Source organism: Buteo buteo, chromosome Z (genome assembly GCF_964188355.1).
Source record: "Buteo buteo chromosome Z, bButBut1.hap1.1, whole genome shotgun sequence".
Taxonomy (NCBI): Eukaryota; Metazoa; Chordata; class Aves; order Accipitriformes; family Accipitridae; genus Buteo; species Buteo buteo.
In genome coordinates this window covers 58,176,778-58,199,758 of record NC_134204.1, presented here as the reverse complement: position 1 = coordinate 58,199,758, position 22,981 = coordinate 58,176,778, and the positions used below count along the sequence as shown (strand labels likewise).

The following is a 22,981-nucleotide window of genomic DNA, read 5'->3' as shown; positions in this document are numbered from 1 at the left end:
GATTTAAAAGCTGGGATTGTAGCCTACTTGTTGTTTAAAAGATAATTATTTCATAATGAGCAGCATTTTGCACTTCCTCTGTGCAGTGGAGGCAGAACTGTGCAGCAGTTCCCAATATGGAATGCAGAAGACACTGCAAGTTGCAAGATCCATTTCCACAGGACAGGACATACCTGATGCTGTAGAAAATAGCTCAGTTCTGCACAGGCAGAGCTAGTCCATTGCAAAAGCATGTAAATGTTTTGTGGCAGCAGCAATCAGGCAGGAAACTTCAGGGCAGCATAGTTGCTGACTTGATTTACAAAGGTCTGAAAACAATGTCTATGTGCAAATTCTATACTTGTATAAGGAAAAAAAACCCTTTGTTTCCATGCAATCCAGCTCAGAAGTGTGTGGCACAGAGATTTGGCTGCTAGCTAAGCTAAACAGCTAAAGCTGTTTGTCTTGAAAGCTTTGCCCCCATTATGTAAGAAACAAGTACCTTTCTGACATTGCAATAGACTGTGGAAATGCTGTTTGAACTTTTAAGGTCTTGCATAAAAGTGCTTACGCTTCATGGAACATAATTAATATGTGTATATAATTAAAACCTTTTAGTAAACATTGAGAAGATGTTTGTCTTATTTCTGCATATGGAAGGTCTAATTTTTATTTGATCTTGCAAGTGAGAACAAGTCAGGTGTATTTAAAAGAATCTTGCAGCTGGTATTCTAAGGTGCACTGAGAAAACACTTGAAATGTCTAAGCAGTGCTGGAGTTATTTATATCAAAGTATATAGTTTCTAGAGATCCTAAACTACAAATGTAACTCTGTCTTATTCCGACGTTTAATCCGTTGCAGCCGGGTGTCAGGATGCCACTCTTTACAATTGATTCTACTCTGAGACAGTCTTCCTCTCTGCATGTGGTTCCCATCGACATATGGTTCTGCCTTTGAATCAAAGTTCTCAAGAAAAAGTTACCAGTGGCCACTGGTCTTGTGAACCTGCATGAATGCCTTGGGCAAGGCCACACATAAAGGCAGCAAGCAGCATTTTTTCCAATTATCTCATGTTGCTGTATTGCAGCTAGAAATGCATTTTTCCACATATGCCAGTCTCATGATTAAGGGACTATCACAGTCTTATGAATGGGAAAATATTCAGTTGTTACCTGAGCGTGTGGAGTCTTAGTGACTTTAGGGCTGTTTGAAGTGATGTGGTAAGACTGTTCAGTTACAAGTGTGCCTGGCATCGCACTGTATGGCGTAGCTTGGAACATTCTCAGCTCTGGGAACCATCCAAATTTTCAGACTCTTGGACACAGAGAGATCCAAGCAGAGAAAGGCTATCAGGAAGGAGTATGAAGCAGTTAGACACATGGAGATCGAGAAAGGGAGTGGTAGCCTTCTGGAAGAGTGTATCATGTATACCCTTACAGTAAGCAGATCCAAACCATTGAAAGAAAGTACCTCAGTTACTGGATTCAAGTGAGAAGACTGACTTGCCCCTTCTGAGCTAAGGCATGCTTATTGAACTATTTACTGGGAGACTGTAACTGAACATGTTCCACAGGGCCTTATTCTGAAAAAGGCTAATACCGCAGGAGAAATTCCTATAAGGGAACTGAGCAGGGTGGACCTTACCCTGTTTCCACCCCTTTCCATGCAACCTATGTACCTAATACCTATGAACTGTGCTCACTTGGCCCCCAATGAGCAAGAATAGGTGCTTGTGTCACTCTCTCATATGTACCCTCTCTTGCTTTACCAGAAAGCATTTAAGAAGAATATGTTTCTGTGCTGGGCTATCTTCCCAAATCCAGGAGACCCACACTGCTTCTAGGAACACAGGCTCTGAGCTGTCATGTGCTTAATTTCTGGGCTCATTACATGGTACAAAGTGCTCATTCCTTTTGGAATGAGAGGGTGAGGGGTACAGGATGTTAGGTATGAGGTTAAAAGTTCTAGGCAAAACTCAGAAGGGATATATTTTTCTTTTTAGAAGTGCCTGTGTGTTTTTCTTTACTTGCATTGTCCAGGTGTAATCTATTTGGGTGTATCTGTAATCATAGACACTTCGATCTTGATGTTATCTCCCTGTCCTATTCCTGGACAACAGGAATTAGCATGTATGTTTTTCTGTCTCTTCAACCTGTATTCTGAGCATTCTGTGGTGTGAGAGGTGGCTGGTATGTGTCCTGGAGCAGTTAGCCTGAGCTTGGTGCTTTAACTTTTGTCTCCCCATCTGTATTCACAGTCACATTTTCAAATATTTGCCAAAAGACATTTGGTAATGACTGAAATTGGCATCAAGGGCTTAGGCTTTACTGCAAGGACAGAATCACAAAATTGCAGAATGATTGAGGTTGGAAGGGATCTCTGGAGATTGTCTTGTCCAGCCCTGCCCTGCTCAAGCAGGGCCACATAGATCCAGTTGCCCAGGTCCATATCCAGACAGCTTTTGAATATCTGCAAGGGTGGAGACTCCACAACCTCTCTGGGCAACCTGTGCCGGTGTTCAGTCACCTTCACAATGGAAGGTGTTTCCTGATGCTCAGATGGAAGCTCCTATGTTTAAATCTGTGTCCATTGCTTCTTGTCCTGTCACTATTTACCACTGAAAAGAGTCTGGCTCTGTCCTCTTTGCACCCTCCCTTCAGATATTTATACACATTGATAAGATCACCCCTGAGCTTTCTCTTATCTAGGCTGAACAGTCCTAGCTTACTCAGCCTTTCCTTGTGCATGAGGTGCTCCATTCCCTTCATCATCTTTGTGGCCCTTTGCTGGACTCTCTCCAGTATGTCCATGTCTCTTTTGTACTGGTGATCCCAGAATTGGACCCAGCACTCCAAGTGTGGCCTCACCAGTGCTGATGAGAGGGGAAGGATGACCTCTCTTGACCTGCTGGCAATGCTTTGCCTAATGCAGCTCAGGACACCATTCACTTTCTTTGCAGCAAGGGCACACTGCTTACTCATGTTCAACTTGGTGTCTACCAGGACCCCCAGGTCCTTTTTTTGCCAAGCTGCTTTCCATCTGGTTGGCTCCCAGCATGTTCTGGTGCATGAGGGTAGTCCTCCCCAGGTACAGGACTTTGCACTTCTTGTTGAACTTCATGAGGTTCATGTCAGCCCATTTCTCTAGGCTGTAGAGGTCCCTCTGAATGACAGTATGACTCACTAGTAGCTTATCCACTCCTCCTAGTTTGGTGTTGTCTGGCTGAGGATACACTCTTCCTTCATCATCCAGATCATTAATGAAGATGTTAAACAGGGCTAGACCCAGTATTGACCCATGGCGTACACCACGAGTCACTGGACTCTAGTTAAACTTTGTGCCACTGATCACCACACTCATTGTTCAGTCAGATTTCAATCCACCTCACTGTCTGCTTATCCAGCCTATGCATCAACAGCTTGTATATGAGGATCTTATGGGAGACAGTGTCAAAGGCCTTACTGAAGTCCAGGTAGACAATATCCACTGCTCTCCCCTCATCTACCAGGCCAGTCATTTGGACTTCCTGACCATAGTTTTCAGTTCTAACTGATAAACAAACAGAACCACTCATGGCTGCAGTGGACTGGGGTGTTTTCCACTGGAGGGATGGAAGGCCAGCTTAAAGTTAATTGCATATTAATATTTGACTCTAAAAAATAGCTGCAGTCTGTTTGGTCCAGATTAAAAAAACCTGCAGATCTGCTTTGTTTCTGTTGCTGAATTCCATACATTGATGTCAAACAGTAATACTTGAATTCGTGTGTTGTCTCCGTGTGGCTTTGCAAAAGTACTAGATATTAGATTATCAGTGGCTATATTCCCAAAGGATTTCAAAGCATTTCACAGGCTTTATGTGTGAGAGTGATAGTGACCACTGGGGGACTTCAGCCACTTACAGTTTATAATGTGGTATTTCTTTATGACTGTGGACTAAAGGCTGCTGAAGGGAACTCCAGGAGGAGCATGTGTGAACAGACTACACTCCTGGAATTGAAATCTCTGCTCTTCTGAGATGTTTAAAGATCTACTTTAATCTTGCAAGGTTTAAAAAAAAAAAAACATAAACCCCAAAGCAACAGAAGGTAGTCTTAAATCTTCAAAGAAAAGTCACAAGTGTCCCAAATGTAGTTTTGAAGATCAGTATGTAAAGTCTGAATGAGATAGAAACATCCTAGAGCTGTGCTATGTATTCTGTGGTAGTTTCTGTGTGCAGACCCTACAGAGATTGTTAGATTGTAGCTCAGTAAAGTGCTGTAGAGAAAGTTTGTTATGGAAGGTGTTACTTCCTATGGATTCTCTCCAAGTGAAGTTTTAGGGCAGTCTCTTTCTTTAAAGGAAGTGCTGCTTTTCAGATACAACTTTTCTTCCTTAGTTTCAACTAATATTGTTCCAGCAAACAGATTTGGGTCCTGTCTTAGAATAGAATACAGTGTTTTCAGCTGGAAGGGACATACAACGATCATTTAGTCCAACTGCCTGACCACTTCAGCTGACCAAAAGTTAAAGCATGTTATTAAGGGCATTGTCCAAATGCCTCTTAAACACTGACAGGCATGGGGCATTGACCACCTCTTTAGGAAGCCTGTTCCAGTGTTTGACCACCCTCTCAGTACAGAAGTGTTTTGTAATGTCATGTCTGAACCTCCTCTATGCAGCTTTGTCCTGTCTCTGGATACCAGGGAGAAGAGATCAGCACCTCCCTTTCCATTTCCCGTCCTCAGGAAGCTGCAGAGAGTAATGAGGTCACCCATCAGCCTCCTTTTGTCCAAAGTCCTTAGCCATCTCTCACAGGACATGCCATCCAGCTGTTTCGCCAGCTTTGTTGCCCTCCTCTGGATGCATTCAAGTACCTTAACATCCTTCTTAAATTGTGGGGTCCAGAACTGCACGCAATACTCAAAGTAAGGCCACATCAATGCTGGATAATCACTTTTTTTGACCAGCTGGCTATGCTGTGTTTGATGCACCCCAGAATGTGGTTTGCCCTCTTGGCTGCCAGGGCATTCTTCTGTCATATTGAGCCCGCTGCCAAGCAGCACCCCCAGATCCCTTTCTGCAGGGCTGCTTTCTAGCCACTTTTCTCCCAATATATACTTGTGCTCAGCATTACTCCATCCCAGGCGCAGAATCCAGCATTTGGACTTGTTAAATTTCATGCCAAATTTCATGCTTCTTAGATTTCATGTCTACTGTATTACTCTGCCTGTGGTCGGTATAGAAAGGAGTAAATGCTTGGTTAGTGTTAAACTTGGAGAAGATCCTGCCACTTAATGTGAAAGCATTGGTCCAGCTTGCTGTGGCTTTTGTGATCTGTGACTAATTTCCCTCTGTTTCAGATTAGGGGAACATTATTGCTTTGCCTCCACCTCCAGTGCTCCTCTCTTGTCTCCGATACCCTGACATGTCTACATTAATGAAATAAGCTGGTTAGCCATAGTGATAGGTGTGATTGCCCTGCCAGACATCTGCAGGGGATATTGAAGAATGAAAAGCCACTAGAGGCAGTTTAAAACCTGAAATTAATCTGAGAAGGTCTGCTGTGGCTGACAGACATGTATGTCTGGTAAAGGTAGTGCAAAGTTACTGAAATCACAGCAGCAATGAAGAAGATGAGCTGGATGATTTGGTAATCCTGCGAGTGATTTTCCTACTTCAAGGATTAGAAAAATGACTCAAAGATAGATAAGGATCAGAAGCCTGCAACCTAGGAGAAACTAAAAACTGCCATATGCTCCAAGATTATAATAGGAAGGTTGAGAGCTGCCTAGAATGCTTGTTACATTCTGTTTGGGGAAGAAAAAGTGTCCCTAAGGCTGCAGAAAAATGCCTGCCTTTCCCTGCTCCCGCACTCTTGTTATCAAGTTCACACAGGGAAAGTTCCAGAGAGGTCTTTGGCTGTGGGATGCAGCTCCCAACTGTTAAGTGTAACACTACACTCTGTGAATCAATGGATGGTTGATTTGGCCTGTGCAAGCTATGTATGTTGAAATAAATGACTCATATAGTCTGGATTCACTGAACTGCACAGGTGTTGCTCATGGTTTCCAGCTGGCTTTCAAGGTGATGGAAAGTATTGGAGGGAACACAGGTGCTGTTGAGTTGGGCTTGCTGTCACCATACATCTGAGAGTGCTTGGGTTATATGTGTCTGCTAAATACTGAAGTCATTTTAACTGCTCATCTGGCATGGGCGAAGAGATGGTGAATTGTGGCATACAGTTAGGAGATGTCAAGTCCAGGGGGAATTTCAGTTGAAAGTCCTGACCTGTGATGTTGGGATCCGTCAGGAAGTGAGGTTTGTCTTAGGATTGTTTTTCCCTGGTCCAGTGCGGACTGAGTGCTGAGCTATAATGTCTGTGTGCTCCATGAAACAGGCTTGAGTAAAGCTGAACACCAGACTGGAGAGTGTGGAGTTCCAGGCTGACTTTCCACCCAGGGTAATGCAACTCAGTGAGTCCTGAGCTGTGTAGGGGAACAACCTAATCATACAGAGTTTTCCACCACCATTGTGTTATTAGGAAAATTGTCAGGGAGGCTGTTGTTGGTCACTCTTTGGCACTTCAGTCTAGAGAAGCCTTGTGGTAATAGGGAGCTGTTGCTGCCTTGATATATCCAGGTTGTTGTACTGGTCTTGCAGCTATAGTGTGGTATCATAGAGTGGCTCTCTTGCAGCTGGAAAGCCTGCACAGAGGCGCTCCTACTGCTCTGAAGTTAGAGCATTTAGTGTGCTGGAGGAGTCTACACGCTTCTGTTGCTGAAGCGAAGGTGGAAGGGGGCACAAACAGTTTGCAATGGCAGCTGGAAGTGAGACTGAAACACCCTGACTTCAGAAGTGGTCAGTGTGTGCAGACCTCTGGGCATAACAGCAGGATGCTGGCTGTGTTTCTCTTTACAGGGAGATAGGCTGGAGCTACACAGCTCTGCCTCTCTGAGGTGGCAGAAGGGTGCACCTTTTTCTTTCCTCCCCTCAGCTTTCTGATGCAGAAAGAGGAGCCATGTGGCCCTACTGCTGTTCAGCAGGTTGGTGCCTTATCTTTGAGAGGTCAGGTGGGCTACAGGGATGCCTCTGGAAGTATGTCACTGCATGCAGTAGCCTTCCATGTCCTACCACTGGCATGCCCATTACAAGCTTGCCGTGTGTGTTTCACAGTTGATTTACCTCTTACTGCTTCTGCATAAGTTCACCGCTTAATCTTTCTATCTATTGATTGCTATGAGGATCTATACTCAAAAAAGACAGCTGTGAGAGAGAAGAAAGTAATCCATTGCTTTTACATCTCTTTGCTGATTCAGTAGAGATGACTTTGACATGGTTCCAGCAGCTGACAACTTCATGGAAACAAGAGAAAGCTGCATGGTGTAGATCCAATTCATGATCTTGCAAGATCTGTAGATTGCTATGTCACATATGAAGAACCTGGAGCATTCATTGTAAAAGTTAAATTTGCATTTGTGAATAAGCGTTAGCTTACCAAAAGTATTAGAAGAACAAATAGTGTTAATGGTAATAGTGAGATATGTCCCTATGATTACACTTTCTTTTGTCGTTGTGTTTTCATGTTCAGCCAGCAATTCTAATTAAAGTCTTCAGAATGATAAAGCTAATAAATGTAGGAGACAAGGAGAGGGTATATTGTTTAACCTGAAAAGGTAGTAACAATTGGTACATGGCTAAAAGTTGGATAAGGCTAAATTGGATAGTGAAAGAAAAAAAATCCACCTAAAAATGAATGCAGTTTTGGAGTTTGCATGGGTAACAGAAGAAGGCAGGTGAAAAGAGTCAACATGTCAACAGCAGATTTATTGCCTTACAGGTTCTGACTTTAAATACAAGTGAAAACTACGTGGTGGATACCACATATTGCCTGTGGAAGGATTTTTCTAAACTATTGAACTGAATCCAGAGCAGTCCATCAGAGTAGCACTTGCATGCCTTCCATCTTCCTGGGAACCACAATATCTGTGAATGGAATCCAAATGCCAAATTAATCACATCCTCTGGTCTATGCATCTTCTGTCGCTCTGATCTACACATCTTCTGTCTGATCTCAAACTGTTGCTGTAGTCTACCAGTTTTATTTAAGTAAATTTAGGTTTTCTTTTTATATATGTTGAAATGATTTGTGAAGTTCTGAAATCTGCATTGTATGCATGTACTTACACATACATATACGAAACTATGATAAATATATAAAATATACAGTTATAGTTATTATGTGTTATTTTATGTATATAAACATGCATATTGCTGAGAAAGAGGTTGTGGACCTTCCAACTTTGGAGAATTTCAAAACTTGTGTGGGCAAGACCCTGAGCAACCTGGTTTAGCTTTCATATGACCGCTGCTTTGAGCAGAAGAGTGGTTTAATTGTCTTCAGAGATCTCATGCAACCTAAGCCTTAATGTAACTCTGATGTTCAAAACCTACCCTGGAGCCTGAGTATTGCTGACAGACTTATATTAATATAGTGCATTCCTGTAAGGACAGTAGTGCAGGATGGCCCTAAGGTACAGCTCTGTCAAGCTGGAATGGTTTTCCCCATTCTGCAGATGAATCTGTGCAGTAAGTGAATGTGGAGTTAGTCTGACAATAGTCTCTAAAGCATACAAGCATACCTTCTGCAAAAGCATGAAAGAATGAATACAGCTTTGTTCAGATCAAGTGCATGTATATACAATTGGGCATGGCTGGGTGAGTCAATGGGGGAGAATGATATTGTGAGGACACTAAAGCAGGGCTGAACACTTGTGCTGCTCAGCAAGAAGGAATGAATTGTGCTTGCTTCTATGGATTGTGCTGTGAATTTTCACATGGGTGTGTGCAGGAGCTGGGTTGGTTAAATCTGCATGTGAACACAGAAATACTGAGACACTAAGCATAGCTAAAACAGCATTACACAATTCTGTTTCAACAGTTGGGCCACCATAAACCCAGCTGTCTTACTACTGCATGATAGCACAGATATTACCTGCAGCTTTTCCTTCAAAACTGCTCAGATAAGGAAAGAGGTCTGTATTACACTTTTTTATACATCCAGCTTAAGGCAACCTTGCAAGCAAACTGTTGGCATTAGGACTGTTCTAATATAAGGTATATGTGGAAGTGAAACCTGTAGGCAGAATAAGGTTATGCAGTTTATTCTGATTTAAAGGGCATTTTAACTCTAAATGAGAAATTAGGCACAGTAAGAACATGTATTGGAACTTACGTAAATGGCTTTTTAGCCTGGTTAGTGAGAAGAAAGGATCTAGAAAGGAAAAAGGTGAATCTGATTTTCTCTTTTTAACCATCAAGTTTGCTAGTAAACTTCTGCTTTGCAGTCTGATCTTGCGATGGCCAGTTTGCCATTGTATTTGCTTGGATCAGTGAAGAAATGCCTATTCTATATTTTTTTACAAGCTTCTTTACGCCCCAAGCTCACTGACACAGTTTGGTATAGGAGAGATGTTTGTATCTCTAAACACCTTTTTATATGTCCTTGCCTACCAGCAGTTGGTTATAGTGCCTGATTCTGAGACACTCAGGCAGAGCGCTGCCCCATGGCAAAGAATACAGTTTGACTTCTGATTCCTTTGCTGCCCTGTGTCAGTGGGATTTTATCCTTGACTAACAGTATGCTAGGCACTGTGTTGAAGTGGAGCAAGCGATATGAAACCTGGCAGTTGAAAGAGCATATGGTGATAGATAGGAAAAGGGACTGTGGTACAGATCTTCCTGGATATGTTACTCTTTCTGTAAACGTTACAGTAAAACAGGCCATTGGCAAGGAAAGAGACATAAGGTGTGGTTTTGGAGTAGCTGTGCATTGTGCATGAAGTATAGAAAATTGGTTTACAAAATATGCTCTGCTAATGGCAGTGCATGGGATACAAATATTTTTTTGGACTTTTTTCTTTTTTTTTGACATGGTTTTCTGAAGGGAACAATACCTATATAGCTGCTCTGTCTGTCCTTCCTTCCATAAGTCTTGGATCTATTGGCGGATGTTGGATGGTGTAATTTAAAAAGTCAAGTGGATGGTTCAAGGAATGACCCTTTCCTTACTGAGATGAAAGGTAGAACTCTGTCTTTAAACTATAAACCGCAGCATCTGTGTGGCCTGCATTGCCCTATGCGAAGTAGGAGCACACATGGGATAGCGGGGAACTGCAATTACTGCCTGGGGAATCAAAGCATAGACAAGAGAAATGGGGAGGCAAGATGACAAGAACTGTTGTTTATATATCAGCTTGTTAACAGCTGGGTCCTCTCACTGTGAGCATGTGGACTTGTAGAAACCACAAAGAGCAATCCATCTTCTCTGAAAACTAAGCCTTCTGTTTGGGGGAGTAGCTCTTGAAACCTTGTTATTAAATAGTGGCTTTTTCTTTTTTTCCAACACTTCACTACCAGTCCACATCTGTCTCAGAAATTTAGGAGCTACCTTTCCCAATTTGTGTGTCAGTTACATTTTAGACAAGGAATGTGTCCCTTTCTGGAAATCAAAGGTATGAATGAGGCCTGTGATTTTTTCCGGAGGCAGAGCTGATGCAGGTCTTTCCAACACTCAAATTTAGGAGCAGAAGGAAAGGCTCTATACAACAGCTCCATCTGTAGAGAGTCTTCTAGAATCATGACCTAAATTTCTGACTTATTAGCAAGAAATTAAAAATCCTTCTTTTACTTTTCCTGATCCTGCTGCTGATCCTTTTGGGAATTCAGCCATGCACTGATCACTGTATTTGCAGGTTTCCCAAGGCTGTGAAATTTATTTTGAAAAAAAGGCGGTACTGGGCCTACAGGGAGGATTACCCAACAGGTTCTTGAATTCAGTGTTTCATGGAAGAAAGCGTAAGTGCAAGTATTCATTCATTTGGAAAAGAAATCCAGACAAAACTTTGCAGTCCTTCTGTATGCAGGCTGAGCTTTAAGGAAACATCTACCTAGGGCATGTTTGCAATGTGAAACCTGGAGATCACTTTGGGACAAGGAGAGAAATTTGGTATTTCTCAAAAATTTCACATGGCGGTTGTAAAAAAGTCAAAACAAAAAAAACTTAATATAGAATCACTTCTACTGTAGCTAGTGAGTGGTCTTTTGTGACTATGAATTCTCAGACACAGTGAGGAATTTTCATTACATTGTGTTAAATGTGTTAACCATAGTGTTCTCTGACACAAATTCACAGTTTCTAAGTGCTCTTGTCTAATGTATCTCTGCTGACAGTCACATGTTCTTGTCTATGATAGTGGTGGACTTAATTGCCAGTCACAAAAGCTGAGAGAAGAATACATGGTCTGCCTTTTTTTTTTTTTTTAAAGTACATATTAATAATAAAGTTATAATAGATCATATTTAATAATAAATCTCCCCCCCCCCAAAAGGGTGTCCCATAATAAGTCTCCAAAAGATCTGGCTTGCAGAAGAGGTCTTTTGTTTTTTTGCTTCATGTTATTTATCATAATTCCTCTTGGTTTCCTCCAGAATACTGTGTCCTTAATCACAATAGCCACTAAATCAGTCAAATAACAAACAGTTCTGTGCTGAAGTTGCTGTTTCAAAGATAAATCTTTTGTATTTCCTTTCAGTTCAAAGAGGCGTTATCCCTAAATACTCAGTTTATTTCAGTGTAGTAAGTTCTCATTGGTTTCTTTTTTGTTTGTTCCCTTTAAAAATGTGCTTTTTAGTCAGGTAGAGATATCTGCAAAATTGTGCATTTATATATGTTCCTTGTTTTCCTCCTGTGGCTGCACATGCAAATTATGCTTTTGCATATGCAAATACTCATTTAAACTTGTATTTAATGTAATAATATAGGTAGGTCTTAAATGGTATTTTTTAAGACTGTAGAATAACAAAGACTATGTAACAATAGTGAAGCTTGGACCTTAGTTAATATATATTAGAGGGGTAAACCAGAATCTCAGCTTGTATTTAATTTTTGGGAGGGGGTTGTTGTTTTTTGATCTTGTATCTGCCGACTGACCATTTAGCTAGAGCTATGATTTTGAATTTGTCAACTGGTCTGGTAACTGAGCCATACTCGTTTTCTTTTGCCTTTGCGTTTTAACAGACAACCTGCTAGGAAGAACTGCTGTGAGTGTTCCCTAAATGCTTGTTGATCTCTCTGGTTGTGGAAGCTCAAATACAAGTTTCACTTACTTTTTTGATCAGTGCACTTCTCTTTATGTTTTGGAGTTTCTTTTGCTTGAAGTTACTCATGCCTCAGGTTACTCTTACTAGATCTACATGACAGAAAATAATATATGGGGTGCCATAGAATGGGCTTGTATAGAACATGAATCAGTAGTTGTAGGAGTTTAGAGTCTGCTCTAATAATCTTGCATTCTATTAAGAGGTAAGCCACAGGCCTTTAACAATAGCCCTGACAAATGCAGCCAATTGAGACATGAGTTTGGAATCTGAATAGGTGTCTGAGGCCTTCTGGGGATTCTCTGATAACTGTGATTCATTTTGACAGTTTGGACCCACATGAACGGTGGCTGGATTTGACAGGAGAGGCAAATTAACTGTATCCCACTTCAGAGTTCAGATCCTGTGTGTGAATGCCCTCTCCAGCCTGCATTTACAAAACCTCAGCATGTTGCCAATCCTCTGACTGTGTCTAAAGCAGATGTGGCAGATACAGCATTAGATCCTGGGTAGCCTGACTAGTTGAGACTTCTGGGAGTGATGCATTGGTAGACAGTGGATGGCATCCATTGCCTTCTCTTTCCTGTCCTGTGTTTGTCAGTCACTGACATGAAGGAGCAATTTGGAGACCAGTTGAACAAGTTTAGCCATTTGCCTTGGAAGTGCACTTAACCCAAGATGTGGGAGGGGCACTGCATTCAGGCCCTAAGCTGGGATCTTCTGTGCTGGCCTGGGCCTCTGGACCACAGAAAACAAATGGCTGATTGAGACCAGTTTGCTGGGCAGTGGCTGAAAGGTTGCTGGGAGAAAAAACCTTGTCTGCAACACTGATGAGCCCTGGTGAAAATGAAGGCACTTTGATTATCACACAGAAAGGCCTGTTCCTACATGCCCATGGGGGAGAGGTGTCAGCATGCTGCTCTCACATTGGGTCTTCCCCACATGGCATGGAGGTGACTAAAATCATGATCTGCAGAGCTCCACTGCACATGCAAGGGATGTACCTGGGATACTTAGAGGCTTGTGAACAGAACTGGCATGAAATAAGCAAGCTTGTGCTTTGTGAGGATAGCATGAAGGGGTATGAGGACAATGTATTCATACCCTCTGGCATGAAGCAAATGTTTTGTTTATTATGTGTACCATACTAGAAAACTCTTGTACTCAGAACCTTATCGTTCATCAGAAGACTTTTTCTGCACTTTGTCTGACCTACTGCATATAGGCTTGGAAGATGAGCTTCCTAAGGTAAAAGTTATATCTGGGGAGATGGCACAAAGACTTACGGAATAGGAACCCTTTTTCTCGTTGGGATCTCTGAGAACAGGAGAAATAATCTTCTGTAATGGTGCTGTGAAAAGGAGTTCAGATGTTTATGGTAGGTATGTTGTAATAGAACTAACAAGCATACTCATTCAAGGTTTTCAAGCCTTTTTGAAGGAAGACTTCTTTTTTAAAGAAGTAGAAAAACTTGAGACTTCCTCGAAGTGGAAAATTTATAGCTGTTAGCAAGTATAGAAGAAACCAAATGTTGGCGCTGGCCAGCTGCTGTATTTAGGCTGAAAATTAGGAGAGTTTATTACATATGGAAACAGTAACAGTCATCTGGGGAGCCCTCTGACAGCTTAGAGCTGTAAAGCAACTTCTACTAAGGAAATACAGATACACAGCTCCAGGAAGGTGAAGCAGACTGCTCTCTGCCTTACTGAGTGCTGAAAAGTGGCTTGGGATTTGTTTGGGGGTTTTTGGTTTTGGGTGGGTTTTTTTGGGGGTGGTCATTTGACAGAGCAGGTTTGCCCAATCTGACAAAGTTAATAGGTGACCTGATTGAAAGCATAGTTATGGTGAGCTGTATAGACTCTTATAGTGCTTGTGCCACTATTATGCATCTGAAGGGGAGGAGTTTATACCCACTGTCCAAGCTGGGGAAGTTTTCATGCCAGGGATTACTGTAGTGGAAATATTTCCAGCCTCAGTCTGATTTGGTACAGATTTACAGACAATAAAACGTAGTAATAGTAATAAATACAATAATGAAATAATGTGGGTTTGGATCTTCTTACTTTTTTCTTTTAGTTTCTTGGCTAGAAGCAGCTTTTGCTTTGTTAGATCTCTTCTTAATAACAAGTTAGTTGCTTTAGTCCTTCTGTTGATGTTCAGTACAGTAAGTTCTTGAATATGTTGCCATTATGCTTAAAGCAAATCAGTCTTGACTTTTATCTTGTTTGACAGCATTTTATATATATATAATTTTCCTCCTAGTGTATTTTTTGCAAATGGAGAGGAAGAAATACCAAATAACTGTGTTAGACTGCTTTCTGTTTCATGTTTTAGTACAGTTATGCTAAGGATTGGCATGTATTACTTATCAACATTTGTAATAGGAGAGCAGCACAGAGCCCATGCTACCATCCAGCAGCTCTTGACAGGATTGCACCAGGAGACTGAATGGATGGCATTTCAACTGTAGCACTTTTGGAGATAAACGTGTCCCTGTGATTAGGAAAAATTACTGCTGCATGATACACGTTGTTGTCTTTCTTAAAAGAGTGTGTGCAGCTGCTGTCTCTTGATTTGCTGCTTGGGCATATGTTGCTAGACATAGGGGATGGGACATTTTTCCTTTGGGTTGATGTTTTTCATAATAATGAAGCAGTAATTTTGGACACTAAGTGAGAGAAAGAAATGTTTTTCCCTCCCTCTATTATCCACGTCCATCTGGTGGTTTCTGGTCAAACTTTGAATGGAGGAAAACACAATTAATTTAGAATTAAAACATCCATCCCAGATACTTTGGCATCCCAGCTGTTAACCTGTGACTGTAGGACAGCCAAGTCTTGCACTGACACTCACACCTGTGTGTTCAGTGATAAAAATACATCTTCTAAAATGTCCCTTCTTTGGGATGTGCTTGTGAGGCATCTGTAGTCCAGGGTTTGGGAACTTGTGCTGAAGAATGTGGTGGGGGTTTTTTTGGTTGACTTTTTGTTTTGTTTGGGGGGGGGTGGGGGTGGTAAGCAAAATAAGTAGTGTAAAATCAGTGTGGCAGTATTGCAGAGCCTGAGTAGTGGCTCTAAAGTGTGTTAGGTGTTTTGTTCCCTAATCTTAAAGGAGATCTCTGCCTTTCCTAATACAGTGTTCATTTACTCCGTGGCGGGTGTTTGATCTGGAAATACTTGTGTCCTGTTTTTTGCTCTGTCCGTTGGGGTATGCTGGCAGCAGGAGACAGAAGCAGATGCAGCTTCAGACTCATAGCTAGCAATGTAGTCCTGGTTCTTTGTGGAAAAGACTGAAGCTGTTGGAATAGCAGTCTGCTGTCAGTCTTACTGGTGCTGGTCTTAAAGATGTAAAGTAACTTGTGGGACAGAAAGAATCTTGTTTGGAAAATCTCTCATAAAGAGAGTAGTCCTTCAGTACAGAACCCTTTAGGCTTGCCCTGCTTTGAATGTGGGGTTGGACAGGGTGATCTCCTGGGGTCCTTTCCCACCTGAATTATTTTATGATTCTGTGGGGATTCTGTTGCTGAGGCCTGCCTCTACTTTCTCTGCTTCAGACTCTTGCCTGTCCTATATTACGTGTCTGTGCTCTGCAGTAATTCTCATATGAGGATTTTTTTCTTTGCCCTGGTCCCCTTGCCAGCTTCTAGAAACCAAGATTAACTTTACCCCTTCAACATGGAGGAATGATTCCTGTTACTTTAATCAGCTGATTAAAAAGACTTACACAGCATGCAATGATTTTGCAGGGGTCATGGGAGTGTGGTAATGGAGGGTAAGGGGTGAGATTTTTCTAACCTTCACATTTTTCTAGTCTCCTAATGGGGGAAGGAAACTTGTTTTGAAGATAATTTCTTTTTGCTGCCTTTTTTCCTAGTTCACAAAATATAGGTAAATATAATGTTCCTTTGAGAGAAAGAATGGCACAGATGGGTTCAAGGAACTAAGTTTAAACAAACAGCTTGTTTTGTGTCTTGTTCCTTTTCAACTGAGAACTAAAATCACAAAGCTTCTTATTAATGCAGGAAAAGAATAGCCTTTGAGTATTTCTCTGAAAATTTTTTAGCAATATTTTCAGTTGTAGCTGATAAACCTGAAAAGCAAAAGGGGTGAACTATGTGCAAGTGAAAGCATGCTTTTTTTTCTGAATATTAGCAAAATTCTCTGGTAAGAATTGCACTGGATTGACTGTGCTGACTGATTGGATCTTGCTAATTTGTCCATCCCAGTTATTCCATATCTCGTGCTAGTCAGAAATCTTTTGACAGAGAGTCTGCCTTGTGATGTTTCTGGTATGAACAGGAGCACACTTCTATTTCAGCACCCTTTGGTAACTGATTTGTGGCAATTGTGTATTTGTCCTCTGAACTCAGACTGTACTTTGAAGATGGCATAGGATGCAGCTGTGTGAAACTAGTTTTTTTGCTGGTAGGGTGTTAGTGCCTTCTGGTTTGCACATCTGACTAGAGATTCTAGTAACAGATACTTTCCTGTCTTTCAGGTATTGATAGCTGATGACTACTCAGATCCGTTTGATGCCAAAAGTGAGTTGAACAGAATGGGAAAAGGGGAGAACACTGGCTATATGGAACCGTATGAAGCCCAGAGAATAATGACTGGTAAGAAAAGACAATTGCACATGTGATCTTTAATTGCATGGCAGTTCACATGGATATTACAGCTGCTATGAAACAGAAATGTCCTTTGGCATGAAAAACCATAAGATGCTCAGGTAGGCAACAGTAAATGCCATGACAGCTTTTCAGGTGCCTGCAGATGCCTTGATATCTAAAAATACTGCTCTGGATTTTACTACTGAGTATAGATGGTTTGTAGTGTCATGTGGGAAGATGAAAATGCGAGCAGTGGGAGTTGGAGTGTGTATTGCTCGGCTTGGCAATGTCAAGGCTGTCATCTGCGTGTGTAGTAGGGTTGGCCAAAGCATGACATTGTGTTAGTTCACTTAAAAACAGTTGATCGACTTGCTTATGGCCTTTTTTTCCTCAATTAGATTCAGACTGGTTGGTCTTCCCTCTGTCAGAGGAGGGCTGCAAAGCTACATCTTTATGTAGCTTCCTTCCTTCCTTCCTCACTTCTCTGATTTTTTTTGTACCAATGGTCAAAATGAGACACTTTAGGATGCCTGTGAGCCTTTAACTGCTATTCTTGGTAGCATCCTTCCTCTTCTGTCATGTAGGAAGATGGTTAATTGTGGTATTGTTGTGGGAGTTTGTACTGTTTGAACCCCTTGTCCTGGCATTATGCGACTGTATTGTCCGTGTATTTTTCTCATATTATCTGCATCCATTTCCTACTTGTTGGCTGTGCAGTCTGTAAACTTTTCTGGGGTATGGGACCATATGGTTTTTATTGTACGATGATTTGACTCAGTCAACACGCATTTTTGTGCAGATCAATTGTGCATTTCTCAGAGTTATACAGCAGGTTCTCTTTTTCTCTTAATGAGGTAAAAGTCAATTTTGTGCCCAGTTAAGTTGATTGTATGCTTTCCTTTTCTATTGGCAGCTCCTGTTTTGGGCCCTCAGGAAAGATTAATCAGTGGGGGAAGATGAGGCTGTTGGATGCAAAGATCCTTTTTTCATGCAAGTGTACCTATTTTTCTTTTCTTAAATAGCATTTCTGAAGAGAGACAGAGGAAATGACATGCAGACTACATTGTTTGGAAGTTTTCAGTATCTTATAGTGGGGCTGGGAGCTTTTATTTCTCATTGGTGTAAATCTATTCATTTTAGTCGAGTAATTTCTTTGAAAAACAATTTAGTCCGAATAAGTTCTCGCTCTTTATACAGCAGTGATTAGCATTTGTAATTTTAACTATGAAGTTTGCTGTGCTTTGATTTATTTTTTCCTGAGTTTAGGACAGGAGCTTATTTTATCTCCTTTTCCAGATTAGCCATAATAAATGGGGTGGTTTAGTGGACAATACCGAATGCCTTAGCTAAGTAAGGGACAGAAAACTTGTGTACCCTTGCAGTTGCATGGCACCCTTTTGCCAAACTGGTGTTTGGTGCAGCTGATATATCTGCTCCATATGTTCTTATAAAGCAAACATGAGGAGCTCTCAAAGATGCTAGAGGCACTTCCAAAACTGGGGTTTAATTGAGTATAATGATATAGCAAGTGTTCTGAATACGCATATGATGAAGCCGGTAGAAGACGCTTGATATCTCCCTGAAGATATTTAGTGTTTTGAGATTTGGGTATTTTGTTTCCAGTCATCTTGTCCTAATGCTGGTAGAAATAGAGAAAGTCTTCCCATAAACCTTGGTGAGGTCAGATTATAATCCACTATATTCAAGCATGTGGTTTTATGTTTGGGTTTTTTATTACACAGATGTTGCCTTTGTGTTTTACTTGACAAATGAAAATCCAAAGGCATCTTTTTGGAGAGTTTTTAAAGATTCAGTTTGTATTTTCAAGGTGAGTTCTATTATGTATCTACTACTACTAAAGAAGACCTTTGGACTGCAGTTTGGTTGGCCTCAAAATGTTTACTGTTTTGTTTGTTATGGTTTTTTGTTAGCTGTGCTGTCTCCTGAACAAAAGAACATTATATGGCTATCCATTTAGCTAATTAATCTGGTGAAGTCCTTCTGACTGTATTTAACATGGGTTAATCCCAGAGAGGGGGAACCTGCATACCCCAGCAGGATGCGCTTTAGGAGAGATAGAAGACAAAACAGCTTTTTGCCAGTTATTCCTTGTTTACCGATGTACCCTAACTCTTGATCAAGTCTGGAAACCAGGTGTAAGGGCTAGTTTGAAATAGGAATCTAAAAGTTTTTGTGCATGCTGCATGCTTCTTGAGTTAGTAGAGGATTAGGCAAAAGCAAATGTCCATATGAAATAAGACCCTATTATTTCAATTTGAGAAGCTAAGCTTACAACTGAATAGAAATGTATGATATCTGCAACAACTAATGTGTTCATTCATAATTTATTCTTCTTCCCTGAAAACTCTGTGGGCTTGCAGTTGTGATGGAGTTGGTTCTCATCTGATGTTTCATTTAAGAAAAAAAAAAAAAAAAGCCTTGAAGTTAATGATTTCCATAAACTATTGAATGGTCTGTCTGATTCCATGCTGTCTGTGGTTAGAGTTACGTTTAATCAGGCTTGAAGTTTCTTCTGCTGATAGCGTCCCCAAAAATACTGTCTTCCCAGATTTGTGGTTATGTTGGTTGAAAGAAAGCAACACTTATAGTTTGGAAAGGCTTTTCGAGGAAAGACTTGACCTGAGGCTAAGGTAAAGCATGTTGAGAAAGAATGCATGTTTATAAGAAGCCAAACATACTTGCTGGCCTGTGCTGATATTCATAAGTGTCTGTCCTGTCTTCAGGAAGTCCATGCCAGACGTTCAGAGAAAATCCCTGGGAATCCAGTTCCGGGTGTGCTGTGCAGTGTGAGTCTTGGGTGGGTATGCACCCAAAGCCACAGGAGTAGTGTTGGATCTTTGGCTTATCCCCAATCTGTTTGGGGATTGGATGTCCTAATGTAAATACAGATCTCTATGATCTTAATATCTGCCATACTGTATTCTGGACTATGCATGGAGTGAGATCTTGGCCTGGCTGCTATCATGTATAACAAGTAGAGATAGCTGAGAAGATGCTGATTTCTAAGGATCCTGAGAAGTAGGTGGACCAGAGAGAAAAAGTAACCTGCTAAGAAAATACTGGCATTGCTGATACTGCCTCGATAACCACATCCTAGCAAGAAATAGATGAGGAAGGACTGGAGGCAAAGAGAAGAGGAGAGAAGAAACAATGCAAGATAACATTACTATGACTGGGGTTCTTCATAAAGCTGCAGCCCCATGTGCTGATTTATAACTGCGCTGTCTAACAGCTGAAAGGACTCTATTCTCTCTTGGAACAGTGGTATAAATCCCCATTGTTCCCTTGGAAGGGCTAGACTGTCTATCCAAGTATGTTGTAAGTATGTTGTTTCCACTGCTTTCTTATGCAAGCTTTCAATTCTTATTTTTCTTCTAGCATCAGTCTGTAGCTGCTGCAATAACATATGGCCCATCACAGAAACAGGCCTGTGCTGCCTTACCAAGCCTGTAACCAAGCATCATTGCTTGGATCAGGTGTAGGAGGTACTTCATGCTTGAGAGAGAGTTCCCCAGCAGAGCAGTGGCTGGAGACGCTGCATTTGAACAGAAGTGAATGCTTGAGACACTGTTAGGCCGGAGTGGTGGTGGCCATAACATCCAGGCTGTTCCGTCATCTGTTCTTATCAGGGAATGCTGGGGTAAGAGAAGTTAGGTACTGCCTGAGTATTTACTCCCATCAGCCTGCACTGAATGTCAAATACTAGAGAGGGGTCTGTTTGTTTTCTGTGGTAATCCCTCACCTGAGAGGAGGAAAAGTGCCTTCGATTCATGGATATGTCTATGCTGGTGAAAAATGCCGGTTGTTTTTTTTTTTCCCCTTTAAAATCCCGTTAAAGTCATAAGGCCCTATCCCAGCCATACCCTGTGAGCTGGAAGGGATAGTGCCTTTCTAATTTCTCCTGGCAACTGCACCTGTTGACACAGCTTTTCCAGGTATCTCTGCCTCTCAGAAAGAATTAAGTCCCCAGACTGCATGAAATATTTGCAGTCAAATGCTAAATCAAGGCAGTCTGTACCACAGCCATCTGTGTGCTGGATCATAGAGTGCACCTAACACTCACCTTTGGAGGAGGATCCAATTTTGGATCATCACACAGGTGGAGATACACTGTCAGCCAAGTTGTTGCACAAAGAACTGTATCCTTTTAAGATATGATAAAGAATACTGGCTACAAGAATGAGATAATAGACTGCATCTGTTGCCCTTCTTAACTTGCTGCTTGGCTTTGAAGGGAGCCCCTTACCTCCAACTCACAATTGTTCGAATACAAGGTGCCTAGCATGGTACATGCTATAATATTAAAAGCAGTTTACTTGAACAATAGTAAAATGAAAGTCAGTTCAAGTCTTAAACTAATTTGGAACCACATTATCAAAAATGGGGGGATGGCTCTGTGAGAGGGGAAGTAAAAAGCATTATCTGAGGGGCATGCCTACCTTCAGGGATACATGTTGACAAAAACACTCCTGTCTTTTCCAGATCAGGAGCTGTGTTTTCTGTGCTCTAGGACGGGTAGTGAAGGAGAGTTAGGGCAGCCTAGGCCCTTGAGTTAGGACAATGGTTTGAAAGTTGAGGTAAGCGTACGATACATCAGTGCCTTGATTTCTTAGAGGCCTAGAAGTGCCTCAGAACTGTGCCCTGCCTGGAAGTTCGAATGTACACCATGTTTCTCCTTTGCTTTTTTAGGCATCACCTAGCACTGTGCCAGGGACATCAGCCCCTGCATGGGGTACTGGCCTCCGTCAGGCATCTGCCTCAAGGATATGGCAGACAGGGAGAAACCCCTCTTCTTGTATTTCAGAATTCTGTAGACTTCAATGGGTAGCATTTCTGAAAATAGTTACTTTCCTGAGATGTAACGTGCCATGTGGTATTTCTCACAGAGCAAATGCTGTGTTGTGAAGAGACTTCAGAAGGCTGTCATAACACTATTGATAAAATATATACTGTGCCTCTCTTCTGTTCATGCTAACTTTAGAAGCTACTCGGGGCATAAAAAAAATCTCTGTCTGGACAGTCAAAGGCAGGTATTTGAGGAAGCAGGAATTCAGTTTTGTTATTGATGCATTTCTCACAAGAGGGTAGTCACACAGTCATCCTGGGAACTGGGCATGTTAGATCTTGTAGGTCAGATATGCTGACCCACGAGAATCAGGGAAAGTGTTCGACATGCATTGAGTTAGTCCTGAGTCAACACAGCAGCATGCTGCCAGTACCCCTTGAAGACTGGCAGATGTAAGTTGCAAAAGGGCTTCTGGCCATAAATGGAAAGCTGAATTCAAGTCTCCCAGATGTAGTTAAATCTGAGAAGAACATGTCCTTTCCCATACAAACCTGGTCTGTGTAGGGCAGACTGAACAGATGAGCTCGTGTACATGCTGCAGGGGTGGGTGACTGGTACAGGAGAAGGACCCGTGTGCTGGACCTGAAGAGGTGCAAATTGTTTCTAGGCATACTTTAGAGCATTTAAATCATGGCACAGAAATACCTGTTGTCTTGCCTATGTTGTTCAATGGGTTCATCAACCTGGGTGATGACATATCTGCACTATCAGCAAAGGTGAACATAAAGCAGGGGAAGTGCTTGATGAGGAAGGATAGAGCCTCCATCCAGAGGGGCCTTAACAAATGTGAGGATTCTGTCAACAGGAACTTTTTTGAGGTTAAACAAGGGGGATATTAGAGAGAATTCCAAATGAAAATTCACAGCTTTGTTCATAGGCTCACAACAGTAGCGTCCTCCTTCTTTTCTTCTTTTTCTGTGTATTTATTGTTCTGCCTCTATATACATCATCCTGGCTATGGAGTAGAATAGGAGTGAGCAAGTTTAACTAGCTCATGCCTAGGGATTTTGTGCTATGCCTCCCTCCCTGTGGATGCAGAAAGCTGAGCTTTGTCTCTAGGTGCAGGCAATGCTAGAAGAGCAAATGCCTTCATGCGCTTCCCTGCTTCCTTCTAGGGACTGTGGTAAGAGTCTGTGCCTGAATCACAATGGAATCTCCAATACATGACAGGCAGCCTAGCAAAAGCAGTGCACCTGCCCTAACTGGGAGCTCCCCATGGACATGCTGGGAGCAGTAGCTCTGTTTTGCTGCAAGCTATCACAGAAATGCTGGGAGTGTGGAGAAAACAGTATTCCCATGAATCTGCACCTACTTCAAAAGGTCTTGGACGTCAGTTTCCTTTGTAAGTGGAGAGGCTGTTTTTTTGTTCAGACATGTAACTTCATCTGAA

At 41.7% G+C, this 22,981-nt stretch overlaps 1 protein-coding gene across 6 annotated transcripts in view; it reads left to right on the top strand.

Annotated features, from left to right (window-relative positions):
- Positions 1–22,981, top strand: part of SHB (SH2 domain containing adaptor protein B) — a 97,173-nt gene that overhangs the window by 4,437 nt on the left and 69,755 nt on the right. For all 6 annotated transcript variants that reach the window (XR_012649125.1, XR_012649126.1, XM_075021551.1 and 3 more), the window contains exon 2: positions 16,613–16,730. Coding sequence is in view for 4 of the 6 variants with exons in the window: in XM_075021551.1 (XP_074877652.1) it covers positions 16,613–16,730 (118 nt within the window). In the remaining 2 variants the exon portion in view is untranslated. The remainder of the gene's footprint in view (positions 1–16,612; positions 16,731–22,981) is intronic.